At 47.1% G+C, this 19186-nt stretch overlaps 1 protein-coding gene across 2 annotated transcripts in view; it reads right to left on the reverse strand.

Annotated features, from left to right (window-relative positions):
* LOC134967029 (interferon-inducible GTPase 5-like) overlaps nucleotides 1–19186 on the reverse strand; it is a 39754-nt gene that overhangs the window by 3403 nt on the left and 17165 nt on the right. For both annotated transcript variants that reach the window (XM_063944021.1, XM_063944020.1), the window contains exons 2-3: nucleotides 7090–7918; nucleotides 4196–4272 (exon numbers count right to left, since the gene is read on the reverse strand). In XM_063944021.1, coding sequence (XP_063800091.1) covers nucleotides 4196–4272; nucleotides 7090–7839 — 827 coding nt within the window. In that variant the 5' untranslated portion in view covers nucleotides 7840–7918. The remainder of the gene's footprint in view (nucleotides 1–4195; nucleotides 4273–7089; nucleotides 7919–19186) is intronic.

Consider the following 19186-nt stretch of genomic DNA (forward strand, 5'->3'; position numbering starts at 1 on the left):
GGAGCTCCTCGGCGGCTGCTGAGGGAGACTGCTCTGAGTTATAAGGCAATCTGTGGGGGGCCCTAACGTGTGACTCAGTAACGCACGCTGGCGGCTCAGTCAGTGTCTCGTGGGATTTCACTTCACTACCCCATGAGACACCGACTGAGCCTCCGACGTGCACTGCTGTAAAGCTGCAGCTTCGTATGTGTGTGAGTGAGTGTGTATGTGAGTGTGTGTGTGAGTGCCCGGGGTCCCCACCACACCAGCCTTAATCCGGCCCTGATGTGAGTGCATTGTGTGGTTCTTGTGAGAGACTGTCAGTTCCATTCCACTTCAGTCTCTCTCTCTGGCCTCTCACCGTGTTTATAGTCTCAGCCCTATCCGTCTGTCCTCAGACCATTCCCTTGTCTCAGCCTGTCCTTGTCTATCTTCTACACTGCTCCTTTGTGTTGGTACTGTGGTTGCTAGGAGCAGGGCTGCCATCAGAAATTGTGGGACTGACAAAATAGGTAGGCCCCCCCCCACCAAAAAAAAAATGTAAAAAATTAATAAATATATATTTTAAAAAAATCCTGTGCACATCGAGAGCAACACTATATTAATGCCCCTTGCACCATATTAATGCCCCCTGTAGCGGTGCTAATTATACACATAATGCCCCCCAGTAGCAGTGCCGGTTAAACACAAACTACCCCCTGTAGCGATGCCACTTATATATGCCTCCAATAGTAGTGCTGCTACACATAATGACCATGCGCACACACACAGATACACATATACCAACACACACACACTTTCTCTCTCTCTCTCTTACTCACTCTCCCTCAACTTACCTATCACAGGCTGGCAGGAGCTGTTGCAGATCATTCTTCTGTGGTAGCAGCCAGCCTGGTCCTGTGTAGCCCCACCCCACATTCTTTTAGCTCCACCCCCTTTTCATGGCCGCGTTCTGACACTGTCACAGGAGGGCAGTGGCGCACCCAGGGGGGGTTTCCGAGCACCCAGAAACCCCCCTCCACTAATTTTTTTTTTTAGCTGCATGAGTATTATTAATGGCTGTCTTGCATCCTCTGCAGCCTGCTGTCTTTCTGGTGGCACTTGTAAGTGCAATAAAAGTTTACTTTATTTTAATTATAGTACATATATATCCATGTGCATACATATATACACATGATTGTATATACATACATACATACATATAAACACACACATATGATATATATATACCTGTGTATATATGTGTACTGTATGTGTGTGTACACATATATATATATATATATATGTATGCATGTTTAATATGCTATGTATATGTGTGTGTATGTATAAATATATATATGTATGTGTATATATATATATATATATATATATATGTGAAGATATATGTGTGTATATATATATATATATATATATATATACACACACACACACACACACACTAGTTTTACGGACCCAGCATATACTGGGTCACCTCAGTCCCCACCCCTGTGATTGGCTCCGCCCTGTTCTGGAAACCCCCCCATGCAAATCCTGCGTTTGCCACTGGAGGGGGAGAGGATGCTGCAAGCTTCAATTGACAACATCCCTCCCAAAATGGCCGCCGCCTCAGAGGAGGCCGTTAATAAAGATACTAGAGGAGTCTCCTCAAGTATCTTTAATAACTGTCTCCTATGAGACTCCGGCCATTTTGGGAGGGATGCTTGCAGCGGCGTCCTCTCCCTCTCCTGTAACAGAGTCAGATCTCGGGCACGAAAAGGGGGTGGAGCAGAGCAGCGGGCGGACGGCAGCATGAGTGGCACGGGCCCTCTCCTCTCTGTTAGAGAGGCCAGGCCTGGAACTACTGTACCCCCAGCACCCCCATGATGGCGGGCCTGGTCAGGAGTAACATCCACTGACCTGGAGCATTCTGTATTGTTTTTATGTCTGTTCTGCTTTCCCTTTCTGTATTCAATTGTTATACACTTCTGTTGTTGCCAGTAGCAACTACTGTGGGTTCGGGGCATTGCTTGTCATTTATGTACCAGTTGATATGTGTCTTATCCAGTCCTGATCCCACTGTATGTTATACTCCTGCTATTTACCAGTACCTGCCAGTCCAGCTTTGTCTAGTGTGTGCCTATCTGTCTAGCTTTAACCCACTCCGTGCCAGGTGACTGTCTACTCCAGCATATTTCCCTGCACTTGCCCAGCCTCCAATAGTTTCCTTGTCCACATTAAGACCTGGGGGCATCTGAGCACTGGGTGGACTTAATCTACCTGGGAAATGCGGCTGCTAAAGGTAAAGTTTTAGTATGCAGGAGACTTGAGGATTGCTGGGCTTGCGCAACACTCCATCCAGATACATTCCCCAGATCATTTCTATCAACACTCAGTCCAGATATACTCCTCAGATCGTAACAGGCTGCCTGTACCAAATCAAATAGAAAATACTTCTACTAACAAAGTCATTGTCATGCCTTTCAACATAGGTTTTGTTAAATCTCTCTTACTTCTGTGATAACATTAATTTCTGTTACCAGCCCCATCTAGTGGTCAGCACAGAAGTAGCTTACATTCCATCCACTTTGACCCTCACTAGCTGCCTTAGCAAGTCTGGTAATGCATTCTAGGCTAAATAAGCTGTGAGCTGCTGTATTTCCACTCTCACATGGTCCTAGGCAAACATCCCTGCAGCCACTCAACTTTGGTATAGCATTCGATGGTGAGTTTCTGACCCTTAACTGTGTCATCATAGATCTGCTTAGTCTGTAATGTATGCTATCTGTATTATTTACACTGCAGCCAATCCTTTGCATACTGTATGTAATTATGTTGCTTGCATACACCAGTTTGTTCATGTTTCTGTATCTTACAGGTTTGCATTGCATCCTATCTTTGCACATTGTAATTGTATTTCATTATTTGTATTTTTGCAGTTTTACCACACATGCAATTTCCTTTACTATATAATAAACACCACTCATCAGACGTCACATCTGATTGGGATTATTGAAAAGTAGAGTTTGGTTATACTGTAAGCTTGGAATTTGCTGAAGAGGCTTAGTGAAAAGCTGAACAGCCATAAAGAAGCCTGCACCAAATGACATCACTTCTCTCAAAATATCTCTGATTTCAACCTATCTTCCCTGGCAGGATGTGCACACTCATGATCTGCCACATTACCATTCCCAGGAGTGTTTCCAGGCTGTGCCCCATATGTGAAATGCCCATACCTCCATTCCCATGCTTCCAAACTGTCAGGACTCCCTGAAATCTCCTCTCGCTTCAACAAATTCCTAACCCACCTAGTTTGCTTTTCTAATCTATTGCACCAGATTTCCACCACAGTACACAATTCTCACAGACTTACATGAATTCTCTCTACTGTATATAGAAAACCCTCTGATGCCTGACTGGATCAGCTAACCCCATTACCTTCTATTCCTATTGCTTTCTGGCTAATCCAGTGCTCACTACTTATCCTCTTCTATTAAACTGCTATTTTACTATAGATTACAAGGGTCCAGTATGTATTGCCGATGGACAGGATGCCAGCAGTCAGCATCCCAACAGCAGCATCCCGACAGCCCTCTATAAAGTCCCCTAACCCTCCTCTGCCCCCTACCCTAATCTTCCTTTGTGGGTGCCTAACCCTAACCCTCCCTTCCCCGCTGCCTAAAGTGAACCCTCCCTGCTTGATGCCTAACCCTAACCTCCCCTTCTCTGTGCCTAGACCTAACCCACACTCCCTGGTCCCTAACCCTAACCTTCCCGGCCCTGCACTCTAACCCTAACCCTCCCTTCCCCGCTGCCTAAAGTGAACCCTCCCTGCTTGATGCCTAACCCTAACCTCCCCTTCTCTGTGCCTAGACCTAACCCACACTCCCTGGTCCCTAACCCTAACCTTCCCGGCCCTGCACTCTAACCTTCCTCCTTCTGCCTAAACCCAACCTCCCCCACCCCGCAGCAGGACGCCAGCGCGTCCCGCAGTGAGGACGATCGGGATGCCGGCTGACGGTATTGTGACGTCAGCATCCCATTAAACGTGTTATGTTGACGCCGGGATTGCATCCTCTTTCGGGTTCCCGGCATCGGTATATCAACCACCAGGATCCCGCCTGTCGGGAAGATAACTGCTTCCCAATTATAAGTATGCCAGCAGTTTGTATGTCAATTTCCAGTCCCCAAATGTCCAAATATAATAATAATAATAATAATAATAATAATAATAACAGACCTCATCTCTTGAACTTCATTTTTATCAGTGCGATCCCACATATTATTGGGATCCATCTTCACTGCTTCAGTCGTCTCCTGTAAAATACAATAATCACTAGCAAGTGAATATGAATACTGTAAACTATACAAAGAATCATATATCAAATATAACATATTGGAGTGTGTGTGTGTGTGTGTGGGGGGGTTGGGGGGTTGGGGAGGTGCTGGACTGCACATCCTGATTATAAACATAAGAGATGCTTCCATGCTCAGACTTGTAGTGCCACACAGGAAATATAAAAAATGTAGGTGTACACTCTAAGCACTAAGAACACTGGTATGAACAATTATAATAAACTGCAATTTAACATGGAGTAAAATGAAGGTGTTTAGTACAATTTTTGGCTAAAAATATGGGCCCACCTACCATGGCCAGTTGACTTTATCAGGTGGGTCCCTAACATTCCTAAGGTTCAAGTCCAGAACACAGCCCCCACCTCACCTTTCTGCTGATTGTTCTGCTATTCATAGCTTTATGTTATTATGTACAAATTCCGTTTTGTCATTTATGGAGATTATAGGTATATAAGGGCATATTGCGAGTTATGCTTTCTTTTGTTAGATTATAAATCTGGTCGACACAGATCAATAAGAATGTTTATTCCACTCATGAGCCTGACATGAGTTATATTGTAGTTTTAATTAAAATGTACATTCAGTTGTGGGTATCCTGTGACCAGGAAATTCTAGAACATGTAGTCAAACTGTTATAAGTTTGCATATTAATGAGGTGAGGATGACTGCCTGCCTCCTAGCACAGGGTAAACAAAGAGCAGTTTACCAAAAGATGTATGGAGACTTGAAACAGGAAGAAAGCCAAACTATCCACCACAACCAGAATCATGGACACCATAAATTGGCCAGCAAAGTTAATATGCACCTATTGCTATGAGATAGACTGCCATTGCTAAGATCGCAGTGGTGGAATCTAGAGTTAGGGGAATGGCTAATGATGAGCTCAAGGTTTTTATTTCCCTCCAATCTAATTGAGGTTTCTGTAGCCCTTCTCATTCTCACAGTGTCTGGCTAATATTCCTGGCAGGCTCTTTCCCTGTGCCCGTTTTTATACCCTGAACTTGTCCTATACTGTCAACATCTGTAAGTTGCTGTTTTCCTGTTTGATTATTTGTTTATGTACTCTGTAATTGGGCACTGTAGAACCCTTGTGGTGCCATATAAATAAAGGATAATAATAATAATAATAAACAAGGGCCCTCATTCCGAGTTGTTCGCTCGGTATTTTTCATCGCATCGCAGTGAAAATCCGCTTAGTACGCATGCGCAAAGTTCGCACTGCGACTGCGCCAAGTAACTTTACTATGAAGAAAGTATTTTTACTCACGGCTTTTTCTTCGCTCCGGCGATCGTAATGTGATTGACAGGAAATGGGTGTTACTGGGCGGAAACACGGCGTTTCAGGGGCGTGTGGCTGAAAACGCTACAGTTTCCGGAAAAAACGCAGGAGTGGCTGGAGAAACGGTGGGAGTGCCTGGGCGAACGCTGGGTGTGTTTGTGACGTCAACCAGGAACGACAAGCACTGAACTGATCGCACAGGCAGAGTAAGTCTGAAGCTACTCTGAAACTGCTAAGTAGTTAGTAATCGCAATATTGCGCATACATCGGTCGCAATTTTAAGAACCTAAGATTCACTCCCAGTAGGCGGCGGCTTAGCATGTGTAACTCTGCTAAATTCGCCTTGCGACCGATCAACTCGGAATGAGGGCCAATATACAAGGCCAATATATGCCGTTGGTTGTTATCTTGTACATTTAAAAGCATGAACCCATATAGATTTATTTCTCTCTTATAATTTTATAAATAATATTGTTGTTTTACATCATGGGTGGGGAACCTCTGGCCCGCGGGCCTTATACGGCCTGGAAAAGTATTTAATTCAACCTGGGGCTCTGCCAACACAGCCACAAAGTGTACAAAGCCGTCCACCTTGCATGACATTATGGGATATGTAGTTTTCTCGCACTGTATACAGTGTACACTGTGAGAAAACTACATCTCCCATGATGCAATGCGTGGCAGACAGCTCCAGGCAGTGATGTGAGGCAGCTTTGGAGAGCAATCTCAGTGGAGGTTTGCTCTGCTGGCTGTGGGCGGGTGGGAGGAATGGCTGTGCTGCAATGCTGAGCAGACCCAGGACCTGGACCGGCGGTGTGTAGGAGTCTGGATGGGACTTGTCCTGCAATGGTGGTGAGTGCCCTGCTGGCACAATACTAGGGTATTATGTGTAACTGCTACTATACTGGGGCATGATGTGTTACTGGAACTATACTGGGGGCATTATGTGTATCTAGAATTACAGGGGGCATTATGTCTAACTGCCACTATTGTGGGCATTACTGGGGTCAGTATGTGTAAGCAGCTATTACTGTGGGCATTATGTGTAAGGCCATGCCTACTCTCCCAGGAAGACGGTGGTGGTGGGGGCTTCAAAAATGGCCCGCAGTTGATGTTAAAAAATCAAAATGGCCCTTGGAGAAAAAAGGTTCCCCACCCCTGTTTTAAACAAATTAACTAATTCCACATTTTGGCCATTTATCACTTGTGTGAGCCAAATTGCTTGTGTGCCAGGGGCATTATACCTCTTTGTCTGTCTGCTATTACTCAGTCTTGTTTTATTACTATATGTTCCCAATTGTAAAGTGCAATGAAGTATAACTGATAATGAAATAAATACATTTACATTGAATCAAAGTTATCCCCAAGTGGAAGATGCATTAAGAACTGTATATCACAGATATTTACCATTCACATCCATTCCTGGTGACGTTGGCTTGTGGCACATAAAATACTTTTCTCTAAAGGATACATACTGTATTTGTTGTCTTAATACTCACTCTTGTTGTATCTGTTGTCTCTTCATTTCTCATTAGTTCCTGGCGGGCTCCTTCCCGGTGCCCCTTTGTGTTGTACCTTCTACAAAACCCATGCTTGAAGTTCCTTTCCCCTGGAATATTTGCGCTTCTTGCACGATGGTACCATATATCCCCTGGGCTAATATCTGCCTGGTTGGTTCTCGTCATTGCCTTCACCTTCGTACTCTTAGACACAGCCTCGTCTCTTGTTTGCAGAACAATGCCATCTTCAGCTTCTGTTTCCATAGACACTGCTTCTCGTACTGCATGTAGAAATGTAAGATCTGGTTCTGTTAGGAGCTTTTTTTGCATACGCTCATTAGAAATTCCGCACACCAATCTGTCTCTCAGGGCATTGTGTAACCTATCACCAATCTGGCAGCGTTCTGGCATTATCTTCAGTCTTGCCATATTACCAGCGATGGATTCCCCCTCATTCTGGTGCTTTCCATGAAATTGAATTGGTTCATCAATCAGCCGCCGCTTACCGGACAAATGATCGTGCATAACCTGTACAATGTCCGCAAATGCTTTGTTAGCTGGCTTCTCAGGGGCGGTTATGCTGTGTAGTACTCTGTAAGCTTTCCTTCCTATAACACTTAATAGGACTGCCACTTGCTTCTTCTCATCAATATCATTAGCAATAAAATACTGCTCCAGCCTCTCAGTGTAGAGCAGCCAGTCATCACTTGCAGGATCAAATTCCTCTATTTTCCCCAAATATCTTGCCATGTTGATTATAATATTTTCCAAGAAATAATTTTTGTTGGAACTGGGAATTTAGACTGTTGGCTCTCCTTGTGTAGTGTTCCTACATTACAAACATTAGTTATAGCATGACAGATAAAAACAAGCATAATAAACAGTGGTAAAATAAGGAACACCACATTTAAATGAAATACGTTAGGCTGGGTACACACTGGAGCGACAGGGATTCGTTCCGTCATAGCAAAGAATCCCCATCAGCCCAGAATGCCCATACATACTGGGGCGATGTTAATGGAGGACGTTCCGTCCTTCATTAACATAACACAGGAACCTAGCGATGGACGCTTGCTTTGATGTGCAGTACATCAAACCAAGCGTCTGTCGCATGTGACTGCAGAAGCGCGCAGCACTGGGTACATACTGTGCGATGTAAGCGATATATTGCACCAAAACGGCAATTTGGTGCGATATCACTTCAGTGTGTACCCAGCTTTAGTAACTTACAGGTTAATTAAACTCCTGCCTAATAATGGGGATGATTCAGAGTTGGACGCAGCACGGCTAAGGTTGAGTCTAATTGGTGGTCCCGGTCTATGGCTTTATGCAACTGCCACTACAAGGTCCTTCCCTGGCCTACTTTCAGCATCTGTAGATGCTGTGATTATAAGCAGGGTATAATGTGCACATGGTATGAAAATAAGGCCCTCATTCCGAGTTGATCGGTCGCAAGGCGAATTTAGCAGAGTTACACACGCTAAGCCTACGCCTACTGGGAGTGTATCTTAGCTTCTTAAAATTGCGACCGATGTATTCGCAATATTGCGATTACAAACTACTTTGCAGTTTCTGAGTAACTTCAACCTTACTCTGCCTGTGCGATCAGTTCAGTGCTTGTCGTTCCTGGTTTGACGTCACAAACACACCCAGCGTTCGCTCAGACACTCCCCCGTTTCTCCAGCCACTCCTGCGTTTTTTCCGGAAACGGTAGCGTTTTCATCCACACGCCCATAAAACGCCGTGTTTCCGCCCAGTAACACCCATTTCCTGTCAATCACATTACGATCGCCGGAGCGATGAAAAAGCCGTGAGTAAAAATACTATCTTCATTGTTAAATTACTTGGCGCCGTCGCAGTGCGAATATTGCGCATGCGTACTAAGCGGATTTTCATTGCGATGCGATGAAAAATACCGACCGATCAACTCGGAATGAGGGCCTAAGACTCTCCAATGTGATAATGCAAGAGACACTATATATCTGACACGACTGATACTAACCTGTATAATATCAGACAATTGAAACCAGAACAGTAAAGAAGTATGAGCCTGAGCTTATAGGTCTCAATTTACAGGTCCCAAACTGCTGCTTTCCTCCATCTGTTGAAGCATTGGACAGGGGATGAGTGCGTAGGCATGATGAGTCAGTGATAGTGATTGTCAGAACAGTGCAGTATCTGCTGTTGGTTGGTTCCCTGTGTGATGCCCTGATGCAGCCGCAGCGCAGGGCACACACCTTGTCCAAGGTATAGGTTAGTGTGGGCACAACAAGGGTCCCCACAACCGGAAAAGTTTATTTGATCAACTAACGAAGTTCCATCTGAATTACTAAATTGTGACAGTGGTGATATTTAAATAATTTTTTGATTCACATCTCTTTCCTTCCTTACCTCACATATGTGCGCCCCACTTTCCTACCCATGTACAGTATACATGTTTTTATTCAAACCATTTCTTGGCATAGGGGAATTAGGATGTTTTGACCAATATATGTGTTTTTGGGGTTAATTAATTGAGAAGTCCATTTATCCGAGTTTCCAAAAACATTTTATTTTTCTCTGGGAGTAGTCCTTGACGAGTCCAGTTTACCCAAAAAGTTATATCATTTTTTTTGATAGAACTCACAAGTGTGCCCCAAAGTGAAATACATTTTTCTTTCCCTTTTCTCATTTTCTTCACTCCGCAGGAAAACGTTTCCCAGACACTTCAGATACCGCGTTTCTTTGTGCGTACACTTGGTGTAACACATGTGCAGTAAGAGTGTTTCACGCAACTGCAGTGGCAAAAAATTGTTCAACTACATCAACACTGACATTGTGTGTGTGGCACTGAATTAGGCCTTATACGTCATTATGGGACCGCTGCCCATTTCTGCAAAATTTCCTGACAAAGTTCACTTTAATTTGTCGGGCTTTGCTAACAAGCAGAATTTTCATCACTTTGCAGAAAACAATCCTTGTCAGCTTCATGAAAAGCCTCTATACAGCCAATGGGGCCATCTGACGGCTGAGGTCTACAAACATCGACCAAGAACCATTAATGAACTGAAGGCTGCTATATGCCAAGAAATTATGATATAAATTGAAAATAAACTGTATTCCATGCATTTTTAGATTATGTGAGTGATTCAACCGCAGACTGCATGGTTAATTGAGGTCACTCTTGGGGGTGACCTCAATTAACCTTGTGGCCTGCGGTAGACCACAGGTTCCCACCATAGACTATAATTGGTATTTTCCCCCCAATTATAGCCAATGTGCTCCGCTTGATTGACAGGCTGGGAGCGCACAACTAATCAGGAGATCGCTATGACGTTGTGCTCCCTAATTGGCTGGAGGGTCTCCAAGCGACAGAAGTCACAAGGGGACCCGTTATTCAGGAAAAGGGGATCCCTGTGTACACATGGATCCCCTTAAGTGCAGTGCACCGGGATTTTAGCGTTTTTTTTTTTTTTTAAATCCCTGGATGCCTACATGGCATGAAGAGGACCAATCTACACTGGAAATAGGTGAGTATATGTATTTTTTTTTACAGGTATCCTATGGATTCTACTAGAGAAGGGGACGTGAATGACTGCGTGGGATGTAGGTAAGTATGTGTAAGTGTATGTATGTGAGCAGGCTCGGACTGGCCCACAGAGGTACAAGGGAAACCACTGGTAGGCTCCACTGCCTGGGGGCCCTCCTTCTCTAGGGATCAGGTTCTAGACTGGTATCCGTTCACATGGTCGACCATGTTATGGTCGACAGTCATTAGGTCGACCACTATTGGTCGACATTGACATGGTCGACATGGACACATGGTCGACACATGAAAATGGTCGACACATGAAAAGGTCGACATGAGTTTTTTAACTTTTTTTTCTTTTGGGGAACTTTTCCATACTTTACGATCCACATGGACTACGATTGGAACGTTAAAGTGTGCCGAGCGAAGCGGTAGCGGAGCGAAGGCACCATGTGAGGGTCGCGGTGCACTAATTGGGGTTCCCAGTCACGCAAAAAACGACACCAAAAAAAGTTTTAAAAAATCATGTCGACCTTTTCATATGTCGACCTTTCATGTGTCGACCATTTTCATGTGTCGACCATGTGTCCATGCCGACCATGTCAATGTCGACCAATAGTGGTCGACCTAATGACTGTCGACCATAACATGGTCGACAATTCATACCGGAACCTTCTAGACTGTGCACTTGAATTATATATTATACATATGTTACCTTATACTGCACAGGACTATGATGTATTCTCTACAGTACATTGCTGTCATTAATCTGGCACATTATCATGCATGCACTAGCATTAATTACTATATAAATTTTCAAGGAGTCCAGACCAGGTACTCTATAATGCAGTGCCGTTTCTAGCGGCGGGCGAGCCGTGCAACCGCACGGGGCGCCCGCCGCGGCACTTTGTGTGTCCTTATCTCCTCTCCTCCCTCTTCCCGAGCGCTCCTGCTCAAGGGGCGGAGTTTCGCGGAATGACGCGTTTGCGTCGTGACGTCACGACGCAAATGCGTCATTCCGCGAAGCCCCGCTCCCCTATCAGGAGCGCTCGGGAAGAGGGAGGAGAGGAGATAAGCCTGGAAGGAGGAGGCGAACGGCGCGAGGGACGTGAGGCGGCCATAACCGAAGAGCGGGAAGATGTAAGTATTATCTCTCTCTCTCCCCCTTTCTTCCCCCCCCCACTTGACACCTGCCTGCCGCACTGTGTAAAATGGGGGCACTTGCCTGCGTACTGTGTAAAATGGGGATATCTGCCTGCCGCACTGTGTAAAATGGGGGCACGTGCCTGCGTACTGTGTACAATGGGGACACCTGCCTGCGTAATGTGTAAAATGGGGATACCTGCCTGCGTACTATGTAAAATGGGGATACCTGCCTGCGTACTGTGTAAAATGGGGATACCTGCCTGCGTACTGTGTAAAATGGGGATACCTGCCTGCGTACTGTGTAAAATGGGGATACCTGCCTGCGTACTGTGTAAAATGGGGATACCTGCCTGCCGCACTGTGTAAAATGGGGATATCTGCCTGCCGCACTTTGTAAAATGGGGACACCTGCCTGCCGCGCTGTGTAAAATGGGGACACCTGCCTGCCGCGCTGTGTAAAATGGGGACACCTGCCTGCCGCGCTGTGTAAAATGGGGACATCTGCCTGCCGTGCTGTGTAAAATGGGGACACCTGCCTGCCGTGCTGTGTAAAATGGGGACACCTGCCTGCCGTGCTGTGTAAAATGGGGACACCTGCTTGCCGTGCTGTGTAAAATGGGGACACCTGCCTGCCGCACTGTGTAAAATGGGGACACCTGCCTGCCGTGATGTGTAAAATGGGGACACCTGCCTGCCGTGCTGTGTAAAATGGGGTCAGGTGCCTGCCGCGCTGTGTAAAATGGGGACACCTGCCTGCCGCGCTGTGTAAAATGGGGACACCTGCCTGCCGCGCTGTGTAAAATGGGGACACCTGCCTGCCGCACTGTGTAAAATGGGGGCACGTGCCAGCCGCGCTGTGTAAAATGGGGACACCTGCCTGCCGCGCTGTGTAAAATGGGGACACTTGCCTGCTGTAATGTGTAAAATGGGGACTTTTTTATTTTTATTTTTTTTCCCCTGTGGTGGGCGTGATGATATCAGACAAGGCCATGCCCACTTTAATGAGACCACGCCCATTTTAATCAGGCCACACACCCTTGTCGGGAGCGCGCGCGCATGCTTTTTCTTTTTATAGCTATGTGGGGGGGGGCACGTTATTTTTTTTTAGAGCAATGGGGGGGGGCGCATTTTGAAATCTCGCACTGGGAGCCAAATTGTCTAGAAGCGGCCCTGCTATAATGGTTAGCCAAACCTCTGTGGTGGCTGGCCACACCCCCTTTGGAGGCTGGCCACACCTCTAATCATGGGCCCCTACCACTGCATACCCCCGGTGGGCCCTTCATGCTCCAGTCCGACACTGTATGTGAGTGTGAGTATGTTTTAATAAAGTTTTACTGTCACCGTGTGTGTGTCCTGTGTTTTTTGGAATATTTATTTTACTAGGGAACTACAGGTAGCAGCGGCCCCTTTAATGCCCTGCATGCTGGTACTTGTTGTTCTCCAAGTACCAGCATGCAAGGGAGGCTTGCTGGGACTTGTAGTTCCACAGAAAAAGACAATATTTCATTTTTTTTACATGGAGAAGCTGTAAAGTCGCCCCCCACAGCCCAGGTGTGGCAGCTTCATCCTTGGCCCTTGGATTGGGGGGGGGTTCCCACTACCACAGGAAACCCTGGCCAGTGGTGACTAGTGGGGGGTGGGTAATGCCACAGCCGCAGGGACTTATATAAATGTGTCCCCTGGCTGTGGCATTATCTCCTTGTCTAGTGGAGCCCGGTGCTGGTTTCAAAAATATGAAGGACCCCCCGTATTTTTGGAACCAGGACCAGTCCAAGTGCCTGGTGTTTTTAAAACAATGGGAACCCCTGTGCAATTTTTCCCTGGTATTTTAACAACCAGGACTGGCTCAAAGAGCCCAGGGCTGGTTATATTCAGAAGGAGGGACCCCATGCATTTTTTTTATTTGTTTTTTAACTACTTAAGTACGGAGAACGAATTGACAGAATAGGAGAGGAGTGGGTTAAACCTCAGCTAGTCTGGGGGCAGGACGGTAAGGCATTATGGGAGTTTTATTTTTAGCCAATAGGAATGAATGTTGGGGGTAGGCGGAATGGGTTCTTAAGCCTGAGAAAGGGGCTGGGTCAGCCTCTTCTGCTTTTGTCGTCCCACCCTCCCTCCCTACTGGTGGTGTTTGTTTTATGTTGTTGCGTTGGCTATTTTCATGCTGTGGGTTGTCACGGTTTGGTTGTGGCGGGAAAGAACGGCAAGTTAACATTTGTTGTATTATAGAGTGGATTGGAGGTCGTTTGGTTGTTGATTTTTAGGTGCGCTCTCCTTCGCTGACTGGTTTTACATCTGCTGGACCGCCTTCACGGGTGGCAGCCTCATCACCTTCACGGGTGGGTAGTCAGGATCAGTGGCGTAAGTTCGTCCTAGACGCCCGGAGGCAATATAAATACAGGTGCCCCCCTATATAGAGGCAAAAAAATAAAATTATATATATATATATATATATATACACACACACCACACCAATATTGATCCTGCAGGCTATATATATATTTATATATATATCCTGCCATTCTTTGCAAGCATACTGGCGTATGCATGAAGAAATTTCCAAAGGACAGCTCTTGTGGTGAGAGCTATTCTTTGCCATGATACAGTAGAACTTCCCGGTGTATGATCCGGAGTCCTATCTGTGCATGCGTGGGCTGATGCGCCCCACTGGGGGGTGCTGGGAGGGGTCCAATGGGAAATGTGATAGAAGCCCATCTAAAGATGGTGTTGCCCACCGCATCCAAGCCCTGGGGTCTAGGCTTGGTGGATAAGTAGTAAGCAGCCAAACCTCTGAAAACTGCATTTTTGGAGGTTTGGCTGCATTTTTAACCTTGTGCTAATGATACATCCCAGCAGACCAGTGCCAGTTTAGGGTCCACATGGGCCTGGAGCTGAAAGTGAGTCTATTATGTGACCGATACTGCGGGAGGGGAGGCAATCATTTTGCTGGCTGTCGGGATTCCTAGCGGTCAGGATACCGACACCAGAATACCGTCTCACAGGTCTTATTCCCATTCGTGGGTGTCCACAACACCAATAGAGTGGGATGGGAACCACCGAGACCACTGCGTTGCGAGCGCAACAAGCAAGGGCCTTCATTGCGCACGCCCCCTGCCAGCATTCTGACGGACGGGATGCTGCTGTCAGGATGCTGACAGACGGCATCCCGTCTGTCGGTAAAACATATGTATTCCCTGCGGGAGGACAATTAATTATGGGAGGAAGATGGGGAGGGATGGTCGCGGGCGGGCAGAAGGACTTGGCAAATGGGGGGGGGCAGATGGAGTAACAGAGGTCTGGAGGACGGGATGAGGCAGAATGGGGGTCATTGTATATATGACAAAAATGCAGATTCATTAAACGGGCATTGAAACGTTGCACTACTTCAATTGGTGTCAGTGTGCAAATCATTGGAGTGCCGCACCACCTCTATTTTGCTAAACTACTTTGCTGTGAGGGCACCCAATGTATTAGTCTATTATGTGGCTGTGCCAGACCCCTACCTCTATCTATATATACAAACATACATACAGTATACTGGCAGTGCACTTATGCAGGGAGAAAGGGAGCATAGATGGATACCTTGTGTAGTGAAAGAAGGCTCTTCTCTCCTCCCCAATTACCAGAGGCAGAGCGCAATTAGGAAGTGGAATCCAAGGCAAGCGTGGTACCAGCTCTTAAACACCGCCTCGCACGTGTGTCCATCCATCCCGTCCCCCCCTTCCCCACAGCAGCGGGGCAACGGTAGCAGCAGCTCCTCTCCTACCTCCCACAGCAGGCGCGCACCAGCGTACTCTCCTGGGGTTTGCGCTGTAGTGGCGGCTTACAGGAATGAGTCAGTTCAGTGACGTAACTAGAAATTTTTCTCCCCCAAGCCAAAAAATTATTCGCCCCCCTCCCCCCCCTCCATAATTGGCAGTATAGAGTGTGTGGCTTCGTTGGGATGGGCGTGGCTTACCATAAAGGGGTGTGACATTGCAGGAAAAGACTGCGTTATACCCCAGTTTTCCAACCTGCACGCCCAGACGGGAAAGAAAAATAATCCTGATTCATGCCCCTTACATTATTTGTAATTTTTCCTCCTTATAGTAATGCCCAGTATACATTATGCCACATACTGCAGTGGCCCTTAGACATTATGCCACACACAATAATGCACATGACACAATATGCACACACCATAATGCCCCCGACACATTATGCCACACACCGTAATGCCCCCGACACATTATGACAGGAATCGCAATGCCCGTTATACATTATGCTACACACTGCAATGCCCCTGATACATTATACCACACACCGTAATGCCTGTGACACATTATGACAGGAATCACAATGCCCATTATACATTATGCTACACACTGCAATGCCCTTGATACATTATAGCACATACAATGTCTTTGACACAGTATAACACACACCACAATGAGCCTGAGACATTATACCACATATCACAATGCCCGCGATATAGTATACCATACACCGTAATGCCCGACACATTATGACACACACCGCAATGTCCGTGATACATTATGCCACACACCGTAATGCCCATTATACATTAAGTTCTACAGTAAGGCTTCTAATTACTTTTAAATTACCTGCTCGTTGCCAGGGGTTTCATGCTCTTGGTTCCATGCACGGTGCCAGGGGTTTTCATGCTCAGGGTGCCATGCTCGTTGCCAGGGGTTTCATGCACTGGGTGTCATGTTCGTTGCCAGCGGTTTCATGCTCTTGGTTCCATGCACGGTGCCAGGGGTTTTCATGCTCAGGGTGTCATGCTCGTTGCCAGGGGTTTCATGCACTGGGTGTCATGCTCGTTGCCAGCGGTTCCATGCACGGTGCCAGGGGTTTTCATGCTCAGGGTGTCATGCTCGTTGCCAGGGGGTTCATGCACTGGGTGTCATGCTCGTTGCTAGGGGGTAGTGCTTGTTGCTAGGGCCGTGCTCCCAGTGCCACATATGCCCCCAGTGCCAGATATTCCCCCACAGTGTCAGGTATATGCCTCCAGTGCCAGGTACATGCCCCCAGTGCCAAATATACCCCCCCCAGTGCCACATATGCCCCCTCAGTGCCTGCTCCCCCCAGTGCCAAATATTCCACCACAGTGCCACATATGCCCCCTCAGTGCCTACTCCCCCACAGTGCCAGCTATATGCCCCCAGTGCCAGATATTCCTCCACAGTGCCAGGCATATGCCCCCAGTGCCAGATATTCCCCCACAGGGCCAGGTATATGCCCCCAGTGCCAGATATTCCCCCACAGTGCCAGGTATATGCCCCCAGTGCCAAATATACCCCCCTCCCCAGTGCCACATATGCCCCCCGCCCCAGTGCCAGGTCTCCCCCCCCCAGTGCCAGGTCTTCCCCCCCCAGTGCCAGGTCTTCCCCCCCCCCAGTGCCAGGTATATGCCCCCACAGTGCCAGGTATATGCCCCCCAGTGCCAGGTATATGCCCCCCAGTGCCAGGTCTTCCCCCCCAGTGCCAGGTCTTCCCCCCCAGTGCCAGGTATATGCCCCCCAGTGCCAGGTATATGCCCCACAGTGCCAGGTCTCCCCCCCCAGTGCCAGGTATATGCCCCCCAGTGCCAGGTATATGCCCCCCAGTGCCAGGTCTTCCCCCCCAGTGCCAGGTATATGCCCCCCAGTGCCAGGTCTTCCCCCACAGTGCCATGTATATGCCCCCCAGTGCCAGGTCTCCCCCCCCCCAGTGCCAGGTATATGCCCCCAGTGCCTGCTCCTCCCCCTTGTGTTGGAGGGACACGGAGCGCATAGAGCGTCTCTCCTGTGTCCCTCCCTGGCTCTCTCCCCCGGCCGGTCTAATACAGGAAGTGCCGGTTCGTGAGCCAATCAGAGCTCACGAACGGCACGTCCTGTATTAGACCGGCCGGGGGAGAGAGCCAGGGAGGGACACAGGAGAGACGCTCTATGCGCTCCGTGTCCCTCCAACACAGCAGGGAGGGAGACCGCAGATTGACATGCGGACGCTCGTCCGCATGTGTCAATCTGTGTAAAGTCAGTAGCGCCACTGCGAGGCGCCCTCTTCAGGTTAGGAGCCCGGCGGCAGCCGACTCCGCTGCCTCCCGGACTTCCGCCCCTGGTCAGGATGGAGGTTGAGCGGATACCTATTTGTTTGTTGGAAGGTTTACGTCAGTTCTTTTTTACAAGATAGTTATCTATGGGATAGGGTTGTTTAGCCGTTCTTTCTGGCCACCATACTTTAGTTTAATTATTCACAGTTAATGGTTAACTTAAATAAATAGCTAACAATTTCGGCCAAATTCAAGTCTCCGTGTCTTTATTTATTATAATTAAGTGTTAAGATGTTATGGTTTATGTTACGGACAATCCTCAGACTATATGAGGTTTATGTGCACAATGAAGCCCTGCACGGATTTCACTTATCTGGCCGGGCTGCATTGAGTCACATCCGGCAGTGTTTTACTAAACTCCCCTGTAAAACACTGCCGGACAATACGAATGACATCGACATCGGTAAACTCAAATTGAAACAACACGGTAGGTTAGTGAATTACCATGTTTTTTTTTCAAAAAGTTGCAATATCAAATGGCTCGGCTGAAATTGGCTCAATCACGAATCTTAGTAAATTTACCCCATGTTCTGTACTTTGCGCATGTGCTGAACGTATACTGCGCATGTGAATTCTGGGTCTACAACATTGGATGCAGATCAGCTGCAAACTGATTATAGTCTGCTGCCATTTGGGATGGGGAGGGGGTGTCGACAGCCACCGTTTCCTAACACAGGGGCATGTTGCCTTTGTTTTGGGGAAGTGATGAAGCCAGGATCTCCATCAGAAAACAGAGATTTCCTGGTCTCTTTGTTGGATCTGTGGCAGCCAGCTTGCACCACACCATAGGTCATGCAGCCGGCCGATGGTGTCCCAGGTGATCCAGTGCTGCGTTCTAGGAGGCAGCTGGCATCACTAATGTAAGCAGGAGGCATCTACTTATATCGGATGTATTGATATTTTAGTGCATCGCTGCTGCTTTCATGTAAGTAGCAGCGATTGCAGCTCCAACCACATCTGAATCAGGCCCAACATTCTCACAACTCATCCAGTACTTTGTTCTAGGGGAAAAGGTATTATATGAATGCTAAAATTTACAGTTGTGGCTCTTTCATGCGCTAAGACTTACACCAGTGTCCTGTGGCTATTCTAATCTTCATATTCCATTCATAATTACCTCTACTCTCCCACAAGGAGTTCATTTGGGAATTTGGGAATTTCATCTTTATGCTCCCCTTCATCAAGGGCTCACAGCTTACTGTGTAAAGTGCATAAAGGTTTCCAGTTGTCATTTGTTGTATATAATCATTTTCTTGCAAAACATAACAAAACAACTTAACAAACGACACTAGTATTAACAGTCTGTTGTACCTCAATATGGGGCTGATTCAGAGATGGGTAATCTACGT

This window comes from Pseudophryne corroboree, chromosome 10 (assembly GCF_028390025.1).
Source record: "Pseudophryne corroboree isolate aPseCor3 chromosome 10, aPseCor3.hap2, whole genome shotgun sequence".
Classification (NCBI taxonomy): Eukaryota; Metazoa; Chordata; class Amphibia; order Anura; family Myobatrachidae; genus Pseudophryne; species Pseudophryne corroboree.